Here is a 23,630-nt window from a genome sequence, read left to right on the forward strand (position 1 = left end):
CAGAGAAACAGATACACAGAGAGAGAGAGATAGAGATATTCAGATAGATAGAATAGATAGATTATATAGGTAGAGAAACCGAGATATCTAAAGCCGGCCTGATAATCTTTTATACTCGTACTATTCTGTGGCCTGAGTGAACAACCGTCTGTCATCAAATGTTATATGAGTAAGGATCGCTTTTCACTACATCCACGATGTTAATTCTGAAAATACCTAAACCCCATCTCTAATGAGTATTTGTATTCATAACATATTAATAATATAATTGGCTTCTTTCTCTAACTAACGAAACTAAAATATTTAATCCAAGAATGTATTCCACACATACTCAAGTGTAACCACTCATGTAGCCAAAAATCTATTATGTCATATGAAAAAAGTAACGCAGTCCTAATACACGCCATGTGGGACGCTTGGCTGGAGAGGCAGTTATTAAGTACAAATTTATTTCTGCAGTAATTTTTAACTAAATTATGATATCAATCTTATACCGCATTGAATCAAAGAAGCTACTCAGGCACCTAGTCTACAAATTATGTCTACCGATGTTCATTCCCATGTTCACAGCAGCTGTTACTAGACACTATATTATCTTCACATCAAATTTTATGTCTTCCCTTCGAGGTTTTCTTTTACAGACCCAAAATCCGTATTCACTTGTAATTTCTAAGTCATCCCCGATTTTTACCACGATTAATACTTTATTTCTGGATCCTCTGCAAGTCCGCGGTTCAACTACCGACAGCGACACAATCAAGTTCGGTCCAATTCAATAATATACACAGAAGATACCGTGAATTTTTCCTTCGGGTAAAACCGGCTGGAACGTGATGCTGTCCACGTATCTCCATCTAGCTAGCTGTTAAAGATGCACGTACCTAAACCTTCAATAACCCATACGCCTTCATGCCGTAGTGCGTAATTAAACACGGGCGCAACTTATCTTTAAAAAGAAATTAGTCTATCACGTGTAAGTAATAAGATGAGAAAGAACGAGAAGATGAAGATTTGCAATTCGTTTTCCTTCAAGGATGGAAATAAGGACTTCATTAGATAAAACCTCTCAACTACGGGATACTGGCAAAAACTAAGCTACAAACTACTACGACTACTGCAACATTGAAGAGATAAATTTCACCCACCAGCGATGAACTGGAGGTTTCTCAGATGACGTCGTCGCTGGACATGGCAATCGTCCGTTGTTTCTCGTGTCGTCTGCTACAAGTTCACTCACGTTTCAGAGCTACGCGCTGCCTCCATTCACAAAGCAATGAGCAATTTTAGTTGACTTCTTTTTTTTTTGGGGGGGGGGGAGGCTCTCTATGATTTCTGTATTATTTGATTTATATATAATATGAGCGACGTTCTTTGCAAATGACTTGACAATGCGAGATTTCATAACTCTGAAAGAACAAGGGAATTAATAGAAAGTGTCGGATGCAAAGTTGTATTTTTGCCACCAAACTCGCTAGATTTAAATCCAATTGAGAACTTTTGGTTTGTCATCAATGCACACTTTAATTTGCTAGTACGCTACTATATAATTAATAATTATAATGTAACAAGTCATGGAAATTTTAGCTGCTGTTAAAATCTGATCTCATTGAAAGTCAACTCATATGCGAAAATTTAAAGACGAAATAGTGACATGTCGTTCTTCTACCTGTTATAAAGGGAGATGGAAACAGAGGTATACAAGCAAGTGTTACAGTTTTCGATGTTTCTACAATCGGAAAAAATAAAAGTACAAGTTATTTATTTATTTATTTATTTATTAAATAACATCTTGAACATATAACAATCTGAAAACTTCATTTAAAATCTCAGTGGCGGCGTTTCAATTATTTCGGCCTCAAAAGCCTGTATTATTTTATTCACATGTTATTTGTATGTGATTTCGTTGTCCACTACGTCTCGTCCCTAATTTCAGTGTGAATCTCCCATCAATCCACACTTTAATGTCATAGTACTGATGCCTACGATACTATAAAATCTCAATCACTTTCACTGAATGAACTTTGTCTGCGTCAGAGGTGGTTAAATTTGGACTGTACGTCTGTCCTGCAATATGATTGTAATCTAAGGGCAAAGCTATGTAAATAAAGAACGATAATGTAGTTTTCAGCCCCATGAAATTTTCCAAATTTAAAATCTTCCCCGCTTTATAGTTTGTGTTAGCAGACGCTTAAGTCACCTCAAAATTACTTAACTTGAAAAGCTAGCCGTTACTCAGATCATCAAAACAGAAAATCCCCACTTTTTAAAATCCTCAATATCTTCTATATATGCTTTAGCAAATCCCACCACTGCAACTTAACGCATGGTCTGTGACCTCACACCCTCAACATTTCTAATATTGTGGGCAAACTAACTGCGTCTTTGCTGGATTCCGCTGATATTCCGTTGCAGCGCAGCGGCTGGACTGCAGGGTCGATGATGTTGTTAGTGGTTAAGAATGCATGCAGCTACAACTCTACTCTAACCCGTCTATCCTCTGAGGGTAGGAAGAAGGCGAAAAAGAAGAAAAGAAAGAAGAAGACGAGTAAATAGAAAGAATCTGAATTCATTTTGCTCAAGGGATGGAAACAGCAAAACATTAATTGGAGACTCAAAATTAAGGAACATTGGAAGGAGTTTAACCCCTGCACCCCAGGCGTTAGTCGTGTGTTAATTTAAAATTAAAGTAATTCGTTTCACTCGCCAGCAAAGATGGTAGAAACGAAATATGCCGGAGAGATGACCGCCGACACTGGAAACACGACAAGAGTGCAGCGTCCGGGTGGTAGCGGCTGCGGAACTCCGGGTTCCTCGGAGCGTGTAGACGCAACCGCACGGGTGAAAATGCCATGAAGATCCTCCTCTGAGTCTCGGAACCACGAAGATTCACTTGCCTTTCCCCTGAAACGAGACAGAATGTCCCATATAATGACAAGAATTTATATGTAGGGTCTGAAGCTCCATATTATTCATATTAACATTAATTACGATGAGAGCAAACCAAATTTAAACGTAACAGTGTGTTGTTCATTAATATTTACAACTTTTATTTATCAGACTAGAAGACAAAAGATTCTAAATTCATGGTCAACGTTATTTTGATTAGAACATACAAACAGCTTGGTTGAAAGTTATCTCCTAAACACAACACACTCTTTTCTGAAATGCTAGACTAATTATAGAAAAAGCACTCATTAAAAGCAGCTTCGGGGGGGGGGGGATGCGGGTATTATCTGTCCCGACACTACGCCTCGGCCTCGCAAGATAGAAATTTGTGCCTTACATCTTCAATCTGCGCGTAAATTGTTATCTCCTGTTCTCACTGTGGTGATTGTGATGATTAATTTTACCGACGTTTAGGAAATGATATTGCTACCTCCATCATAACAGCGATGATGGTGGGCCCTTATGATGACGCAACATCACAAAAGACATTCATAAAACATTTTTCGGTTATGATTATTTGCTCCCAAGCGATTTTGGACCTTACGGGATAACATTTATAAATAACCGTTGCCATGGTAACGCTGCTAAGAGATGTTGGGTCTAATCGGATAATTCTTATGATTATTATTGTTTACTACTTTACATTTTTGCCGTCATTCTTAGCGGGCAATTTATTAGTCTTAAAATTTTGTCCGTTATACCCCATAAAATGGCATGATTCTTCTAAAATATGAACTTGAAATTACATTGAATAAAGCGATAGCTGTCTACATTTAATGTGTCTTAAAATATGCTTCAGAATACTAAAAAGGACGAGAAAGATCTCTAACGATTGTCTGTCGACGGGGAGAGATTCGAACCCGAAACCTATCGAGTAGGACAACTCAATATTTATTTCTTGTATGTTTACTTACCCACCTCTCCTGATCTGTGGAACTAACCCTGACCGATCATTAAACAGACTACGTGCATGATGAGGGACCATACATCAAAGGAAGACAGTGATTTCTATCTACACCAAGACATTCCAACAGCACCAGGTTCTAGCCAGTGTGCTCAACGGTTAAACGGGTACGGGGTTACTGCGACCTGCTGTAAACATCTGACCAGTTAACGACGTATTACGGAACAGAGAATGACGTCCACATGTTCATAATCCCATGCTCTGGCAAAACAGATACGGGTGTAATTTGTCAATATTCGATTTAAAAGAAATTGGATAATAATCATTTTATGCGGAAAAGTTTACAAAGATATGAGAGACTCAAACAAGGAACAGAAATGTGATTAGTCCGTGAAACATTAAACAAGAATAATCTCTTTTAAAATTGACATATTGCAGAGGATATAGAGTCTGGATGTAATGACTCATACGACCCGGATTTAAAGAAATCAGATATTATTCGTTCAAGTATCATGTGGAGTAACAAATATTTCCGAGGAATATATTTCTTCCATCCTCAGGGCTAAAGATTGGTGAGCATTAATGTTACATTCTATAACATTAGGTGTAACTGGGAGGATAATATTAAAATTGTTCTTACGGAAGTACTTTTCAAGGTTGCGAAATGGATTAATATAGCTCAGGAAAGACACCAGTGACGGGATTTTGTGAACACTAAGCTGAACTTTCCATTCAAGGCGGATAATTTTACTGGCTGAGCCTATTGTTAGCTTCTAACTCCCACCTCAGAAATTCGCAAGACTACCTTTGATGGTCATATCGATGGCAAAGCATGTAAAATTTAAAAAAGAAAGTTGTATGGCATCTGGTGTCATTTCAATAAAATAAATTCTTTCTAAAATAATTAATAATGCCATACACGCATACGATAAAAATAGAAATTAAAGTCTCACTGATTATTACAGAAATTTGGACATATAATAATAATAATAATATTTGCATTAAAGGGTTATTTTGATCTGGGACCATGCACAGCTACTGTATAACTCACAGTCGAACGCACGTATATGTACGATGGTGTCCGACGCTACCAGAAGCTTGCTGGAATATCGGCTGGATACCGGCCCTGCGATACGACCTTAAGGTCAAAACGTGCCCCCCATTTCCAAACAACCATTCGCAGTCAATACTCTTCGTTTCTAACACGTACTACTAACATTACACAGGCCGATTTTCGTCAAATTCGATATTAACTGTATGTCACTATCTGTTACCTTCCATTGGTACTATCAGCCATGACCCTCGTTATTAATTTATGTATTAAAAGTACAAATCCACGATTAAGAATATCCATAAATTTAAACTTGCATGCATCTAGGACAAAAAATTCTGAATGGATTAGGCATTGGACAAGGCAGGTAGCTCCAAAATTGACTTTCGATATTACGCCCGTGCGCACAGACATGTTTAATTTGTTACCATGCACTTGGGCAAACATTACACGGATCCCTAGGGTCAAATCAACAGGTCACGCCGCCATTGTGCCAATTCTTTCAAGTACTGCATAATTTTTTGAAAGCGTCTCCACGAACAGCGGAGAATTTTATGGAAGTGCATTAAGACGCACTCTTTCAACCAAGGTCAACAGTTCATGACACGAAATAACAGAAAAAGATAATTATTTGTCTGAATTCGATTCCACAAGGAATTTAATCCATGGTTACACGTGATATGAGCAATGCGACAAAGTTGGAGAATGTGTAATATTCCTAAGAATTCCATTCACGCGGTGCATTTATTGAGACTATCTGCTGGTTTCTTCCAGCTTAAAACATGTTTTCAAACACGGCAGCAATTTCTTTCTCGTACTGAACACGTACACGTGTTCAACTTATTAAATGGGACACGAAGTGCTGGAAACAGCGACTTTTTCAAGTTTTGCTATTATTCTCGAGACAATGTTCAATGGCGCAACAAATATTCGAACTGAGGAACGACTGGATTTTAGAGCAACACACACCTGAACGCGGTCCTAAATTCGTCAGAATCTGTCGAGAATCGATGAACCAATTTACTGTAACCTGAGTGTCAACCCATCCTAATCTTCGGAACTTATTAAAAACACAGACAGACAGACAGAGAGAGAGAGAGATGCTTCAACTAAGTTAACAGTCCTATAATATTTCTTGATGATTTAGACAGGCGTAATACTTCGTTTCTCACTCTGTAAGACAATCCGAACTTGAAAACACTTAGGGAAAGAGATTCAAGAAGATTATTTACAAGCGAGTGGGGCGAAGTAATACTGATAAAGAAAAAGGTATGTAAACGGTACATTAAGCCTTCAACAGAGAATGCTAAATACCAAGTAGTTCAATTCTGAAAGTTTACTTCAACGTATGTACCAAGTGTTTTAATTATGATGCCTTTTATATTTATGGATTTTCTATGATTCTCACTATAAACAACGATCATTTCCTTAAACAGCGTTAACCAGTTGATCTTCGTAATGCTGAAGAGTTGTGTTTTCTTCGCGGTACGGACTGAATTCTTTAATATTAATCAGACGAACTATGATTCTCGGAATAAACAGCGATCATTTCCTTAAACAGCGTTAACCAGTTGATCTTCGTAATGGTGAAGTGTTGTGTTTTCTTCGCGGTACGGACTGAATTCTTTAATATTAATCAGACGAACTATGATTCTCGGAATAAACAGCGATCATTTCCTTAAACAGCGTTAACCAGTTGATCTTCGTAATGGTGAAGTGTTGTGTTTTCTTCGCGGTACGGACTGAATTCTTTAATATTAATCAGACGAACTATGATTCTCGGAATAAACAGCTCACAAAACTAGTCGCGTCCCTGGCAGACGGCTAATCCAAGCAATACAGACTCCGTACGCAATACTCGGTCCACCTAACACCAACAGCATTTCCTTACGAAATTTATCCAACAGAAATGAAGTAAGGACGACCAGTCAGTTTTTAAAATTTCTGTGTTTATACACGAAGAGAACGGCCTTGACCAGTTAAACGACTGTCAGCTACACGATGACTGCCGTACATGTTTACAAGACAGACGCAAGAAACTGGTCTCATACCGCAAGTGTGCGTGTCCATCACCGGACACGCAACGTCTCTGCGATTGTCTGCATTTTCTCCTTTTCCAATCTTTCCCATCAACAATTCTCAAATGATCTGTAACTTTTCCTTTCTGTTTCCAACTCATAAAAGAACTCGATTCCTTACCGTACGTAGGGGGTTTCAAACATTCTTTAATTTTTGACGATATCGGTACCTTCGCGAAATCCCATCCACGTAGACCAGGTTTTACTCAGACACTACATTACCGTCGAGACATACTAATTTCTAATTTCCCACAGAACACTATCTACGAAAGTCATTATAATTTTGAATCAACCTCGAAATAATACATCACCGTACTCACCCGAGTCCATCGCTCACAGGTGCCTCATCGTTTCAGACGTCTCGAGCCAGACGACGTCACAGAGCAGCGTCCAGGAGCGAGACGTGGAAAAATCTTCTGGTTCAGAGGTTCACGACGGCGATGAAGAATGATGATATCATAATCACCGTGAATGTGAAGAGGGCTCCGCCAATCACCTCAAAGCAGACATAATGACAAGAATTTATAATTACGTCGCTTCTGTACGTACGCTCTGAAACTCGATCAGTGGGCATTATCTGACAATTTCTCATTGTACTCACGGGAGTCCTTAGTTCGCTGCTGCTGTAATATAATTTTCGGGTTGTCGTGTTAGCGACCTCACGATGTAAACGGCCGTCATCCTCACCGCTCCGTAAACCTCAAGTCTTGAACGAGTGTCACGTGGTTGTTACCACTGACCTAGAAGGAGACGGAATGCGTGGGCAGAATCACAGAACAATCAAAACGTAAAATAAAATAATATCTCAGAATACTTAGTTCAGTATTGCAACGTCATTTCAGCCATCTTGTCTTGTGTGACGTAGGCCAAGTCACGTTGTATCGGTAACAGCACGCAATATAAGTTTTTCTCTCAACGTACTTTCAGAACTCTCTACTTCAGAGGACGGAATATTTCATGCAACTCACCTTGAATGACTTAAGTAGGCTCGCGTTGTACAGGACGTAGCACCCGAGGACCCACAACAGGACACATGTACTCTCGCATGTGCGTTGTCACAGTCCTAGAGAAAAATATATAGACGATCTTATATCACTCCACTTTCTCCATGGAAAAGCGACGTAATTCACCTGTAAAGCCGCCAGACAGAAATGCCGATAAGTCAGGGTCGTTATCTATCCGACCAGGTTAAATCTGTATTCATTATGATAAGGTCAAATCCAGGAGTCAATTATAATCAATATTACAATTTTCATCGATTTGTGCTTACATTACACGTACAGTGAATGGCAAAAGAGGTGGAAATCCACACAATAAGAATTTATTATTATTATTTTCGCTTCAGATTTCAGGATTACATTTTCAATGGTGCAAGGGTTAATAAAATCTAACTCAAAGACGTTTGTAATTTCTAGAGAAAATCGGTTAGTATTTTCAATATCACGAAATCGCCTGCATTCTTTAGAGCCTCGTACTACCACCACGAAACCTTCAACAACTCTTTGGCTGTCGAATAAATCGAGAATTAAACCAAATACAAGCTGAGACGTAATATCAAAATGGCCGACTGAAGCCCCAACTTACGTAAAGACTGCGTACATACGCGCTGTACCGAAGCAGGAGACAGACAACCGGAAAAAACTCAACTTGTCCGTAGGAAACAAGTTTCGCGGAGCATGCTGGGAAAGGCAAAGATGAAAAACTCATCCAACGCGCGTCGGCAGAGATGACTAAGGGGCAGACAAAATTATACGTCCAGTAATAAAACACTAGAAGCGAAAATACTACGAGCAGCGAAAACTCAATGATTTAATCGAATGAAACTAAATCGCGGGACGGAGGGTCAGCCTCAGACTGTAAATGGTCGTAGAGAATAAAACAAAGCTTAAAAACATAAAATAAACGGCAGCGTCCTCTGTGCGGGAACATCGGGACCCACCACAAGCGCCGTCCCGCACAGAGGGCGCAAGTTATTATTTTGCTTTAAGAGGTTTGTTTTAAGTTCCTATGACCACTTAGCGGCTGCGGTTGAGCCCCCCTGTCGGTATTATTCCATATCAATTACTGCGCTTTCGCTGATGGTACAATTTTCGAATTTTGAGTGGTCCTTTCATTATACCTAATCTTACTATGCTCTTGCTATATCCCCTAGACAAGATCTGTTGCCAGGTCGGTTAGTCGAAAGACTTGGACGACTCGCCTCGCCCACAAGGTTCTGTTTTCCGTAGCGTGCGAGCGCAAAGCCAACGAGTTGGACTCGTCCGACTCGGGCGGTTCGTTGGAACCCGCCACCAGGCGCCCGGCGCCCAGGCCATTGTCCGGATCCGGGTCCGCGCCTCTGCTCGCTCAAGAAACAGCCTGGGCCTCCACCTCCCTTCGTGGGTCGCGGGGGTTAGGGCGCGGGGGTTAGGGCGCGGGGGTTATGGCGCGGGGGTTATGGCGCGGGGGTTAGGGCGCGGGGGTTAGGGCGCGGGGGTTAGGGCGCGGGGGTTAGGGCGCGGGGGTTAGGGCGCGGGGGTTAGGGCGCGGGGGTTAGGGCGCGGGGGTTAGGGCGCGGGGGTTAGGGCGCGGGGGTTATGGCGCGGGGGTTATGGCGCGGGGGTTATGGCGCGGGGGTTATGGCGCGGGGGTTATGGCGCGGGGGTTAGGGCGCGGGGGTTAGGGCGCGGGGGTTAGGGCGCGGGGGTTAGGGCGCGGGGGTTAGGGCGCGGGGGTTAGGGCGCGGGGGTTAGGGCGCGGGGGTTAGGGCGCGGGGGTTAGGGCGCGGGGGTTAGGGCGCGGGGGTTAGGGCGCGGGGGTTAGGGCGCGGGGGTTAGGGCGCGGGGGTTAGGGCGCGGGGGTTAGGGCGCGGGGGTGAAATTTTTTTGGGGTGGCGGCCCCTCGTTTTGAATTCTGGTTGGGGATCCTATGTGGGATAATATGGGAATTTTTGGTGGGGAATCCTGCGGGATCGTGGGTTGCGACCGTGGGAAATTCTGTTGGAAATGTTTGGTGGCAGATTCTGCTAGATCTGGGTAGGGAATCCTTGGTGGGGATCCTAGGAAATCTGTGGGGAATACTAGGATGGTCATGGGGAGTCCTGGTAAATCCGAGGAATCCTGGAGGGGGTTATAGGGGATTCTAGAGGTGATTGTCTTCGGGGATCCTGCCGTGGTCCTAGAGGGCAGTGTCCCTGGGGTTCATCAGGGAATCCTTGGGTCCTAGGGGATGCTGTGGTTCCTGGGATATGGTGATGCTGAAAGGATCCTGAGGGGATGGTCCCGGGGGGGGCGATCTTGGGTAGGGGTGATCATGAGGGTTGGCCCAAAGAAGGGGATAGCCCTGGGAAGGGGTGCGACTGGGGTAGTGGCCCTGGGGTAAAGGGTGTGGCCCTAGGGTGGCTGGCTAGCAGAAATATTGGTGAGAAGATATAACCTTGAGATTTTTTAAGACCAGTATCTACGAAACTATTGGGCCGAATTTGTCGTGGCTTCCTTGACCTATACGTGACCTCATTTTGACATGAGTATGGTCAATCAGGTATTCACCGTTTGGCATAAATACGTATGACCTTGAGAATTTTAAAGACCTCTATCTGGCAAACTATTGGGGCGAACTTGTCTTGACTTTGTCATGACCTTGACCTAACAGTGACATCAATGTTACAAGAGAATAATCACTCTGATATCTGATGAAGATGTGAGGGCGAAATAATGTACAACAGTGGTCCCCAACGCGGTGCCCGCGTTGATACGGAAAGAGGTTATACTGAATAATAAAGGCCGTTCAACCATGAACATTATAAAATCAAAGCACAGTTCTCCACGTACTAATGCCCATCTTGACGATTGCGAGCAGCAACATCATCCTACTCTCCCAAATTTGTAAAACTGGCCGCTGAAATGCAGTGCCAAACATCACACTGACTTCCCACTTGGGTAATAATAATTGTACTTATAAAAGTACGTATTTTTGATTGCGTGGTTTCTTGTATCAATAAACGTCGTGTTCTTTTGTGTATTATTTGGTGTCCGTATCTTATTTGTCCAGAGAAAACAAAATTTGGCTTTGTTAATTGGTTGGTGCCCGCCACAATCTCATAAACTCTCAAATGTGCCCTTGGGCAAAAAAAAGGTTGGGGACCACTGACGTAGGGCAATACATGCCAAACATTATCATCAGTGCGTTTGGTGTAATCACGCACGTCTGCTGATATCGAAGTTTCAACGTTCCTACGTGCGGATATCCGTATATCCCATGTACACATAAGATCGAGATTAGATACATTTCTTTTGTACATTCATATTTATTTATGACGGACTTTGCTCGACTGTCTTAACTACCACGCACCGTGGGACATATCCGCAGAGCTCGACCGTCCATGTACGACGCAGTGCGAAGAATGAAACAATAAGAGAAGGGGGGAACTCCAAATTAAAATATAAATAAACATCACGTACAAGCAGCTTACCGTGTCTCGTTTGTGTGCGGTAGTTGGCTGCCTGAGTCAAAGTCACACGGTGCGTAATATCTGACTGGCTAACTTCTTCGGTGCGTGCTACTTTCCGCGTTGCCTGACAGCACAAGTCCCTCGGCGATACCGACTACATAAGAATAAAATTAAGAATATATATACGCATGTGTATATAAATATGCATATATATTTTTGAGAGAATAAGAAATTTTGGTAGAATCAAAAAAGAGTAAAAACATAATATAATAAGAAATCACATAAAGTACGTTGCCGTGGCTTCTGTGTGCGCGCGCGAGTGCGGTGCATGCTACTTGGTCGGTCGAGTTCCGAGTCAATGTCCGGCGGTGCGTCGTAGTTTTCTGTAATGCTTGGCACCACAAACCCCTCGGCGATACCGACTTGGTAAGAATAAAAAATAATATATATATGCATACATACGTTTTTATGTACGTATTTATATATATTTTTGCAAATAAGTGTTAGTGAGCTGTCAAGGGGAGGCTGCCCGTGCCTCTGGCGGCAGCCGAGGAGCCGACTGCCGGCCTGCGGACCCCGACGACCGGCGATTGCTGATTTACGGGTGGCTCAGAACGCAGTGCCGCGAGCGAGGCAGGCCTCGAAGAGGGGACAGATACAATGGTCGGCCGGTCGCCGGGAACTCTTTCGCGGGAAAGGCCCCATGGCCAGCCGGGCCGAGACCGTGAGAAGCAGAGATTGGGTGCTGCACAGACGGAGTCTCGCATGGACTCGGTGTCATTCAACGTTTCTGGTAGGTATAGAATGGGAAAAATTTCGACATTTTCATAATTTTTTTAATTTTTTTGAAAAAACTAAAATTGCTGGAAATTGTCAAAAAAAACAACACAAAACCCAAAAATTTTGAAATTTTTCAAAATTTTTTGAAGTTTACATTTTTCAAATTCTTTAAGCTTTCTGCGTCCTTTCGAAGTAAAGAACTATATTGAGGAGACTTTATGGCCTTACAATTTAATGACATTGCACATTAAACAACAAAGGTCCTAATACAGATCCTTGAAAGTTACCAGACAATAAATCAAAAGGAAATGACAAAACTTCAGAATAACGTACTTGCGAATGTCTGCTGGTTAGGTAACTAAGAAATCAATCATATATCCAGCAGACAGTTCATAGTCACCAAGTTTGTGCAAACGTAAGACATGCAAAACAACACTGATAAATGTTTTAATATTTGCCGTCAAATCACAATTTTTAATAAGATGATAAAATATAAAATATTTAAAATATCATTTCACGTTCCGCATCGAATGATCGATTTACAAATTGGAACGTCTCTTACGACATGTTTCGGTTATATTTAACCGTCTTCAGGTATAAATTAGATTGGTAAATTTAAAACTCGAATTACAATCCTTTACAATGTTATGCAGTTTATGAAAGATGTTCTTATCAGATTACTCTTATATATTAGAACGAAGGTATTGTTTTTTATATGGCGTGGTTCATCTGATGTTCAATATTAGTCTGTAAAGCAATGATTTAAAGAAAACATTAATAAATATGGAGTAATATAGAAAACAAAATGATAAAATCAACATAAAAGGCATCATGTACACATAAGATCGAGATTAGATACATTTCTTTTGTACATTCATGTATGTCTGAAGGTTGATATGGGTTGCCATTATCCACACATTGAAGGCAGATTCATATTTATTTATGACGGACTTTGCCACAGTACGTACGTGTTTGCCGTGTGGTATTCTACGTCCATACAGCATCCAGTTGATGTGATGTGTCCAGATGGGGGGGGGAGGGAGGAGATCATAAATGCAGAGGGAGTTAAAGAGAGAAAAGTAATGCCGCACCAGCTTGGCCCAAAAGTTATATTCTGAGCAAAAAATTTCGAAAAGGAATTCCCACAGTGGCAAAGCGTGACTTTTTCAAAAGTGTTGGCCAAATCCCACTCCGGGATGGGGGTCAGGGGAGTTAAAACTTTGGTAGTTGAGTTTTTGGATCGTAATTTATCTTCCATGATGAACAATTAAGTGTTAGCAGTCGAGGTTTGGCTAGCATCTTAGCTTCGTAGGTCATGTAATCCTCTACTTACCCCCTCAAACCAGAACTATATTGTAAGATTTGAGGTTTCCACAGCAGATATTGTTTCTGTCATAATTGCGTTTGCGCAAATAGACTGGGAGCTTACGCCTGAATGAGGTACCCATCAACGCTTGTAGGGGAAGGTATTCCCATATGTCATTTCAGATAAATCCATTAAAACAGAACACCCAAGTTACTGCTATTCTTATGGGCACACACTCCAGAAGCATCTATACGTTAATGTGATTAAGTCAAGGTTCTTTACAATGTCTTCCGTGGTTTAATGCGTCACTGGGACATACGATTGTGTGGGTCGTATTAACCCGGCCAGTATCGCACTCCATTGCAGCACGCTGCCACTACAAACAGTCCTACATATCGGGTGGGATATCTAGTTGCTACAGGTTGCAGCGTGAACTTGTAACTTAATCAGTACACGAACTGTAAAGAAGTTCTTGACATAATCTCGCACAGTGCTAGGACAATGGATGTAAAATAAAATGTCGTACCTTTAGTTGTAACGAAGGTAACTGTTGCGAGCAGCGACAACTGGGACAATCATAATTAATAAGGAAGCTGGCCATGTCGTTGACCGATTGACTAACTAACTAGATGGCTTACCGAACCCGAAGGTTCATCACCGAACTAACCAAAGCTCTGTCCTGGGCCAACAAAATCCAGTCTCCTTCAAATCCTATCTCCCATAGATCCCGCCTGACATTATCCTCCCATCTACGTCTAGGTCTCCCCAGCGGTCTCTTCCCTTTAGGCTTCCAAACCAGTACCCGGTGCACACCTCTTGTCCCATCCATGCGCGCTACATGCCCAGCCCATCTCATTCTTCTCGACTTAATCAGCCTGACAATATTGGGGGAGGAGTACAGATTTTTAAGCTCGTCATTGTGCAGTTTTCTCCACGCCCCATCGTCTTCCCTCCTAGGCCCAAATATCCTCCTCAACACCCGATTCTCAAACACCTGCAATCTGTGTTCCTCCCTCTGAGTGAGAGACCATGTTTCGCACCCATACAAAACAACAGGCAGGATTATTGTTTTGTATACTTTAATTTTCAGGTTCTTAGAAATCAGACGGGAAGACAAAATATTTTGGACTGAGAAGTTGCAAGCATTTCCGGAATTTAGTCTCCTCCTAACTTCGTCGTGAGCATCATTTTGAATCGTTTTTGTTGTTCCCAGATATTTGAACTTTGTAACCCTTTCAAAGGATTTATGAGCCACCTTAATGTCTGTCGGGTACATCATCGTGTTCACAAAAGTCCGCCACCGGGGTCTATCCTGAGTCAGTTGCATCCAGTTCACTCCATTGAGACCCCATCTCCGTAAGATTCGTGTTAATGTTATCTTCCCACCTACGCCGAGGTGTTCCCTTCAGGCCTTGTAAACTTTCAACTCGCCCTAAAAACATCGGCTGAGGAGCTCGTCATGCATTTTTCTCTATTATCCGTCCCACCTTCATTTTGGGTCCAGACATCTTCCTCGACACTCTGTTCTCAGAGCTCCTCAGTCTATGTTCCTCCCTCAATGTGAAAGACCACGTTTTGCACCCATAAATACTTTGCACTCAATAATAGCAAGCATTCCCCGGATTTAATCTGCTGATGTAGGAGATAATGAGAGGGAGATTCTTCGATATTTATTCCTCTAAATCCGGAATAAAAATTTCTTTCAGCTCCCTAAAACGCTTTAATAATGTCCATGTATCAAGAGATGTAAAGTGTTAGAATTATTGTTCAGAATATAAACCCCACTTCTTAAGATCCATTAATTTTTATTAAGATTCTGGGATACGAAACACCTTTCATTCCTTTAAAATATTAATTGCCTACTGGAATATTCTTTTATTATCAATGTTGCCGTGAACAAACAGAAGTCAATCTAATGTTACTTGAAATTGTGTTAAAAAAGTTTAATTCTCTTACAAGAGTTCACAAATTCAGACGAAAACATTAAATGTGATGAACATTAATAATAAATAGGAATCCCTTATCTCAAACTTTGTTCAATTGTAAGAGACCATGACGTCCACCGTCAATGATCGATCTAATCAAAACTAAAACGGAGAGAGTGGAGGGCAGGAGCACAGATTTCTTAATAATTCTTTTATTAGATAAGAACTTGTGATATTCTATATTAGTAAGAATTGCCACAAACAACATATTCCCTCCACCTAACATTTACCTGGGCAATACTCGTTACAGCTGAATCTAAACGGTGACAAGCCGCTGCATCCAGTCTGTACAAAAAGTCATTATTTCAAGGTCACCAACTCTGAAATGACAAATGTTCGTGTAAAAGACAGATCAATGAAAATGTCACCTTATATTTTAAACTGCGACAGTAGCTCAGTCTCTTGTGTGGAAGGAAACAATCTTGGATGAAGATAAGTGCAAAATTCCTCTGACAGCATAGCCGAGTTTCCAGGAAATTCCAAAGTGCAATGTCTGTGACATTCCGCATGAAACCAGGTTCATTCAGAATGGAGTTGCCTCTTTCCACATCCTACGTCATTAGGAACCCTGCATATTCCAAACTGCATTACAACACTGATATTTAAACACCGCAACCTATCTGCTGTCACACCACAGCGACCAGAATGGCATATCCAGATCACATCAGGTGTTCCGAGTAAAGGTGACGATTCTGAAGAAAAAGTAACACACACATCGCGAAGACAAGTTTACTGCAATTACTGTCATCATCATTATTGCCATCTTCTTCCAAACATCTAATCTGCCATATGCAACTTCCGTGCTCATTCTTTCCCTTTCTGACTGCCTCACTAGAATCGTAACAAACTGGTAATATTACCAACTACAAAACATCAGTGCCTTCCTGGACAAACACGTAGTAACTAGTTTTAACACTTTTCTTAGTATTCAAATTGAGCTGAGTTGTTTTTTAAAGATTACGAGGACGAACAAGACCTCAAAACAATGTAGAAATACACGAATTCTGTCGGCCAATGTACAAACGTTCTAGGCTACGCTTCAGGAAGTTGTCAAATGTCACTTTCATAAATTACAAAGGGACCCTTTCCCCCCCCCCCCCCCCCAGTAACGTATCCAACGCAACGAATTATGGTCGTATTACGTAGGAAAATGGTGGGGACAAACGAAGTCAAATCAGACTACAAAACGATGAAGTAAAGCAAACGCGAAAAGCCGTTCAATATGACCTTCGTGACTGTGTGTTCGTAAATAATTTGTTTCGGCTACGGTAAAAAAAATGATCATTTCCTTGTTAACCAAAGCAACGCGCCATTCATTATGCTAAACTACGTTCAATTTTTCTGCTACCCTTTTTAAAACAATCCGCAAACCTACGCCCACATCTTGGGGAAGATTTTTATTCGAAGTCTTGGTTACTCGTATGGTCACATTTCCAGCAATTACAGAACCAGCAGACAACTGCCTGCCTTCTCTCTGTCGCTCCACACCCAATTCACATAACATGATGGAAGGATGACTGTAAGTGCTAAAGAAACTGGCAGGGTGCTGGGGCCACCAACCCGGTCGCAAATACTTAGACACTCTGTACTGTGGACATGGGGATTCCCCACTAAGTAAAGGAGAGCCACCAAAAATTTCTTACTTTGAGGAAACATCTCTCCATGACACCAGCAGCAGCACTCTCAATGTAACAACTTTAACAAGTAGAAACACAACAAAATAAAGAAAGCAATTCTACAAAACAATATTTTGCATCTGACATTACGTCAATAAACAGTTTTACGAGATGAGTTTTAGTGCACGCTGATTACTGAATTGCCAGCATGTCTACATGAGAATTTCTGATTGTGGTCACAATGTTTATTAAGATCCCGGGACCCCTTCAACATCGTCATCGTATGTTGACTGACTACCCAATAACAAGATCAATAAAACGTGCAACAAACAAAGCTACGTTCTGCCTCCAAGAATCATACGCAAAGGAATCTTCACTCACAGACGGCTCGAACATCTAATATTTTAACAAACATCCTGCAAAAGAGCTGTACCACTTAAAGTCCTCTCCCTTCCATTTCAGCACAGATTCTTACAGTAGTAATACGTTTTAGAAATGAAAGGAGGGGAGACACGGGTTTCGTATTGTATGCATTTCCTTCCTGATTTCTGCCCTCTAAAAAAAATAACTGAGGGTTTCGTGGGTGCGATATGGGAGCCCAAGATGAGAGGAAGGAGGGGTTATGTAAAAATATATTTATGAGGGAGCAGCCAAGGTGGTCAACGAACACCAAACAGACATCATATATCATTTCATTTCCAGGTCAACAATCTTTAACCAAACTAAATGGTCAATAACTCTACATTCTTCCTATAAACAATCTGACTGACAAGACTAACAAATTAGTCTTTCCTAAGCCAAGAACTCTTCACACCATTTTACACACATAATATAACAATCCTGACAACACCAGCACTGGTACATTGTGACCCACATAAGTGGCACTGCCTTTCTATACTTGGTTCCAACCAACCACACCACTCCTCGATCCTAATGCAAATCCCATCCCCACCCCCAACCATGAAATATACCAGAAGTAATACTGAGCCTCATCACATGTCCATGAGACTGACACCTGACAACTCTCAACTTATGGTTAAGTCTCAAATAAATGGAACCTCTGACAGTCATCTCCATTTTTGCAAGCAAATCCAAATTCATAACGAATACCACACCACAAACTTACAAGTTTTGTAACCGATCCCCTTGCTCAACACAGCAAACTCTCAAAATTAACCAAAAGCACAGAAAATATCCCGGCAGCTCCGCTCACTGTGCACAAAACTAAATTACTTACACTGGCAAATGCTCACTTATTAATTAGTAAACAGACCACATTAAAGGCTCCTCAGCACTGCACACATCTCACATGTAACAAAACCTTATCACAAATAGTCACCACCCTCGTCTAAAAAGGATAAATAAACCTCACATTCTGATATCCTATGAACAATATCATGAATGCCTCTAGCGTACCACAGATACTGCAATAATGCCAATCCCTCACCACATTTACGTCTTTCAACATATCAACTCTCACACTTACAGTCACAACATCTAAAGTACCTAATAAAATTGGACAGACTCATCTCTCTCACACAACAACCACATCAAATACATTCTAATGCTCATGTACTCACACAACGAATGCCTGGTTCAGACCGATATCAGTCTCTTGCGGATACGAGGTTCCTTCTTTGTCCCAGCAGGTTTAATCTTCTGACATCAAGTCGGTCTGCCAACTGTTGCCGCACGTACTTCAACGCTTCTCTGGCTGGCAGTACGCGGATCACGTGGTGCTCAGTAGAATCTGAAGGATCATTCTGTTTCTCGTAATCTGCTACTCCCAGAAAGAGAAAATACATTCACATTCAAGAAATCAAGACATCACACTCTTCTAAGAACACACAGTTTTACTTCACCAAGCAGTTAACACTCCCACCTTAGCCAATGAACAAGGACCTTCCATTTTCAGAAGACAAATTCTGTCAAGTTCATTACAAACCCATTCACAAGTTAACTTTAAATACGGGTCACAACCAGCGACCTGACAAATTCTTAACTCCCTCGCTCACAGATTCATACTGGAGCCTTTCTTTCCTCCTCCCCAGCAAATTTAAAACATTCGCCAAGTGGGCCATTATTCCACACGTCATAATACTGCAACTACAAACTCTACAACTCACACACGTCACGTCAGTCCCACGCAACTTCCCTTGCCACTGATTCAGTGGATATTTAACGAACAGTTCGCTTGCCGTCTGTCTGGAGCCGAGGATGTTGATCGCTGTCTCCAAGATAGGAACAAGTGCCAGGTGTCCCGGCTTACACGGCTCCCTCTCCTCGTGCCCCATTATGACAGCAAGGGAGTCTATAAACACCAGTCGGTCCATGCCCTTCAGGTTCGCCTGTTTTGATGTCATAAAGAAAGGACGTAAATGAAAGATTAAGAAATGGCAAGCCACTACAACACAGCCAACATCTGTAGCACTTCTACTACTAAGGTGAATTCAACCGACAAGGGGCAAGAGGTAGCCGTATCAATTAGATTTATTTTCCATATCACCATCAGTAATGCCACTTTATAATGCCTTCTGGAAGCAAAGGTGGAAACTTCACCAACAGTAATATAAATTGTTTCAATGTTGAACAATCTAAATTTATAAAACTGAACTCACCAGCTTCCTGTGATATCGCCACCATTGTGCAGTGACACACAAGGAACACCGTCGTAACTCTTTCATGGCTGCAGCAACAAACACACCTACCAACATACACAACAGGCCTTACTGGCTGTTCCAGATATGAAGCAGACGCTTTCAACAAGTTCACGTACTAAATGTGGTTTTAAGAGAGATTTCAGGTTCTCACAGTGGTCTTTGGGTTCTAACACCACTTGGACTTACAGAAAACCAACACCGATTATGGTTTTTAAACATTTAATGGTTCGCTATATCAGCTGAAGTTATCCTTGTGACTAAGCGCAATGCCATGAGGCAGTGGGAGCATGGAGGTAAACTCCATGCATTCTCAATTATAGAACTATGTGGAGGTCAGCCTCAAAATGTGGTTCCTTAAACTGGCAAAGAAAAATCACGTTCTTCATTGTTTCTTTGTAGTCTCAATAGAAGAAATAGACAAGTTCTTTATTTCATTAAAACCATTTACTACTTTTCAGGACAAAAGGTCTTCTTCCTTCAATAATGGCATTGTAATTCAGAAAAGAAGTTTATTAAACAATTTACTCAAATGGATGAACTTACCTGTGACTGCCATCTGGTGAGTGGCTCTGTCTTGCTTGTCCTGCAATCTGAACGGAATCCCATGGACTGCGGAGATCTCCACATGTAGATCATCAAAACTGCAACAGCGAATCACAATGAGTACAGATAATTACACTCACATCCTAATGTTCAATGGTCACAGCAGTGGCCAATGCAGTAGCTGCTTCCTAAATCAGCAACTGATGTAAGAGGCACAGAGCAAATGGGAAAACTGGGTTTATGATATGACAAAGAAATACATTACTTGTAGAAGCCTCCTGGTACTGGCAGGATACTAAACACAAACTAATTGTGATACAGCCTCTAACGGGCTCACTGTACCAGTAAATAATGAGTTCTGGGTGCTCAGAGAAAAGTCTATAACAGTGTCTCATAGACTGCCTTGGGACTCGCTTACAATTCTGCGAAGAAAAGCCAGTGATTAACAATCTGTTATGTCATGTTAGTACCATCAGGCTGGAAAAACATCTTTTATTTTGTACACTATTTTAATATCAAGAATGAGGTTAGTTTGACAATAATCTTCTGCCTCCAACTGCTCTTATATACCTTGGACAGGAGAAAAGCTGCTGCACTCTATTCTCATCATCATTAAAATTCAGGGATGCCACCAAGAAACAGCAAATTATTTCCCAGCACTGACGACGGTAGAACGGATCCGTCGTGCTTGACTTCTGAGCACTAGATGCTGTCTCCACGAACTGGAAAACACAACCGACAGTTTCAAGTTATAACGAGTAAGGAAAGTCAAATGTTTTAGTTACAGTAACTTCCATGCGGCATTGTTATAATACTTTCACGTACTGCACTTACTGTAATACTCTAAACACCTTTTCTCCACATCAGGGCGCATGTCATATTTATTTCCAGAAACTTTGGGTTTCATGGACACCTAGACTTTTATTTTGCAAGTGGAAACAAGTTTGACAAATCTCAACAACACTGAAATAAAAATTAACTACAAGCATATAATTTTTGTATAGTCTATGCTAACCCTAATAAACGTCAAAAAGGAACGTACTATACGCGTACCAAGTTATTTAATAATCTTCCACCAACAATTTAAACTCTAAATGATTTAAAGGTGTTCAAGCGTGCATTGAGAGGTCACCTCATCACTCACACTTTCCATTCTGCAGTTTATTTCACCTCTGCTGAAATTTCTTCAGTTTTATGTATATCTATAATCTATATTTAAAGTGGTTTTGCATTTCTATTTAAAATTCTGAGGTTTATGTATATTAATTTGTAATTTTTTTTAATACCTGTATTGCAGAATCTGAAGGTTATGTACATTCACATATGAAACACGTCCTTGCATTGTGTCAAAAGTACTGAGGTTTACATATATTGAATGAAGTCCTGAAGTTTATGTTTATTGTATGAAATGACTTGTACTGCATCCTTTGGATTACTCCTAAGAAGGATCTATGGAATGCAAAGAAACTCTACTCTCTAACATACCTGAATAATGCAATTCCTTATCACACACACTAATAAGGCTTTTTACATGCAAAAGAAAATAATCACAACAATGGCAGGTGTCAAAAGCTGCTTACCTTATAGAGAATAATTTCGTAAATTTAATATACTTCCACTTGCAAGTGAATTTATATTCTGCTTGCTATCATTTGTGGTGGAAAAGTTGGATAATTTTAAAAGAAATACAGATGTACATAATTTAATTACAAGATGTAAACCCTGCTAAATGTCAAAGAGGAGTGTACTTTACACGTGTCAAGTTATTTAATAATCACCAACCAACAATTAAAACTCTAAATTGTGATATAAATGTATTCAAGCCTGCACTGAAATTAGCTTTCATACTTGAATTGCAAAATCTGAAGGTTATGTACATTCATATGTGAAACACGTTCTTGTAATTGTGTCAAAAGTATATTGAATGAAGTCCTGAAGTTTATGTTTACTGTATGAAATGACTTGCTCTGCATCCCATGGTTTAGTCCTAAGAAAGATCTATGGAATGCAAAGAAACTCTACTCTCTAACATACCTGAATAATGCAATTCCTTATCCAAGTCACAAACACTCCAGGTGCTTCGTTCTGTCTGGTTCTTCACAACTCCAACTCCAAATAAGCTGCTTCCCCATCACGCACACAACTGATCTTCTGAAACACTGATATTCAGACAAATTGGTCCTCCATGTCTTCGTTGATGCCAGTAAACACACACTACAGCTACAGTTCACATGAAAGTTGCTACTCAGCACATCCCCTGATCTCAAACTCCTCTTTGAGACAGACTAGGCACTCCCACTAAATCTATAACAGTACACCTCCTCGGAAAGCAAGGTATATAATCGCACGAGGGCCTGAGGTCTTCCTTGTGGCATTGTGAGGCATGCTACGAACACCCCATACTTGGTCACTAGGAATCAAAAGTGGGCAACTGTGGTGTGGTGTGGTGTGGTGGCCACATAACCAACATTACAACCTGTAACCCTAGCTGCTTACTTCTACCTTCTTCACTGCGATAAGCTCTTGCACAAAGTTAAATCAACAGCTACTGAATTTCCACATGCAAGTCACAAAAACAGAGGCTGCCACCACGAGTCTGTGGGTCATCCCAACCGCATCGACTGATGAATTGTGTCCATCATGCACAGTGGTCATGTCAGCTACCGGAGCAAAGTCTTGCTACCTCCGTAGTAATGATGGACTCGAAACTGCATAACGGCTGAAGTATCCCATATGCTTGCATTCACGCCTACCTGAAACAAAACCATGTACAGAAATAAACATCCGCATTGAGAGACCAGTATTAATTCTTACTACGAAGGCACTCTACACCACATTAATAACCTACTGGCAACTAATCCGGCCTTTCGTGCAACCAAAATATTTCCCACTTTACGTACTTCACACAGGAGAAAGATGACAAACATCAGTTCAAATAAACTTGCAAGCATTGGAAATATAAGAGAGTAAAGCTGCACTCGACTGGCCATGCATCCTACCATCACGCCGTCCGAAGTAAACAATAACAGCAGAGGAGCTGCGCCATTTTCTCGCACGCAGGGACGGCAACGTCTGAAAAACAGCGAACACATCCCGCCACCGGCGGAGCATGAGGGATATTCAATGATCAATATGTGCGCACCCTGACGAACTGTCCTGTCATCTACCGACAATACACCTGAGGTACATGCCCGTCCGCGAACACTACACGGCACTGACGAACCAAATGCTGACTGAAATACCACTCCAAAGACTGTAAAATTATGAAGACCTCAAACTTTATTCCGTGAATACCATTAGTGACACATCTTCTCCTTTAAAAACGACAGGAA

General features: G+C 41.3%; 1 protein-coding gene across 1 annotated transcript; it reads right to left on the reverse strand.

Annotated features, from left to right (window-relative positions):
* Window positions 1–2,475: 2,475 nt before the first annotated feature.
* On the reverse strand, window positions 2,476–21,095 carry LOC147870663 (transformation/transcription domain-associated protein-like). The gene is made up of 10 exons (XM_087342217.1): window positions 21,084–21,095; window positions 20,869–21,020; window positions 20,299–20,396; window positions 19,714–19,799; window positions 19,222–19,443; window positions 18,676–18,875; window positions 15,710–15,799; window positions 7,581–8,042; window positions 7,300–7,475; window positions 2,476–2,901 (listed from the first exon to the last, which is right to left on the reverse strand). Exons 1-6 carry the CDS (start codon window positions 21,093–21,095, stop codon window positions 18,825–18,827), a joined length of 621 nt encoding a protein of 206 aa, XP_087198343.1. The 3' UTR covers window positions 2,476–2,901; window positions 7,300–7,475; window positions 7,581–8,042; window positions 15,710–15,799; window positions 18,676–18,824.
* Between the last annotated feature and the right edge of the window lie 2,535 nt (window positions 21,096–23,630).

The sequence above is a fragment of the Zootermopsis nevadensis genome, unplaced genomic scaffold (assembly GCF_977971745.1).
Source record: "Zootermopsis nevadensis isolate Lab colony 2312 unplaced genomic scaffold, Znev_1.0 Znev_ptg000229l, whole genome shotgun sequence".
NCBI classification, from domain to species: domain Eukaryota; kingdom Metazoa; phylum Arthropoda; class Insecta; order Blattodea; family Termopsidae; genus Zootermopsis; species Zootermopsis nevadensis.

What these genes read in the sequence shown, in the direction of transcription:
- LOC147870663 (XM_087342217.1), bottom strand. An exon ending in TCACCAGATGGCAGTCACAG is followed by an intron (nt 19,800 to 20,298) that starts GTAAGTTCATCC and finishes GTATGTTGGTAG; the next exon opens with GTGTGTTTGTTGCTGCAGCC. An exon ending in GGCGATATCACAGGAAGCTG is followed by an intron (nt 19,444 to 19,713) that starts GTGAGTTCAGTT and finishes ACATCAAAACAG; the next exon opens with GCGAACCTGAAGGGCATGGA.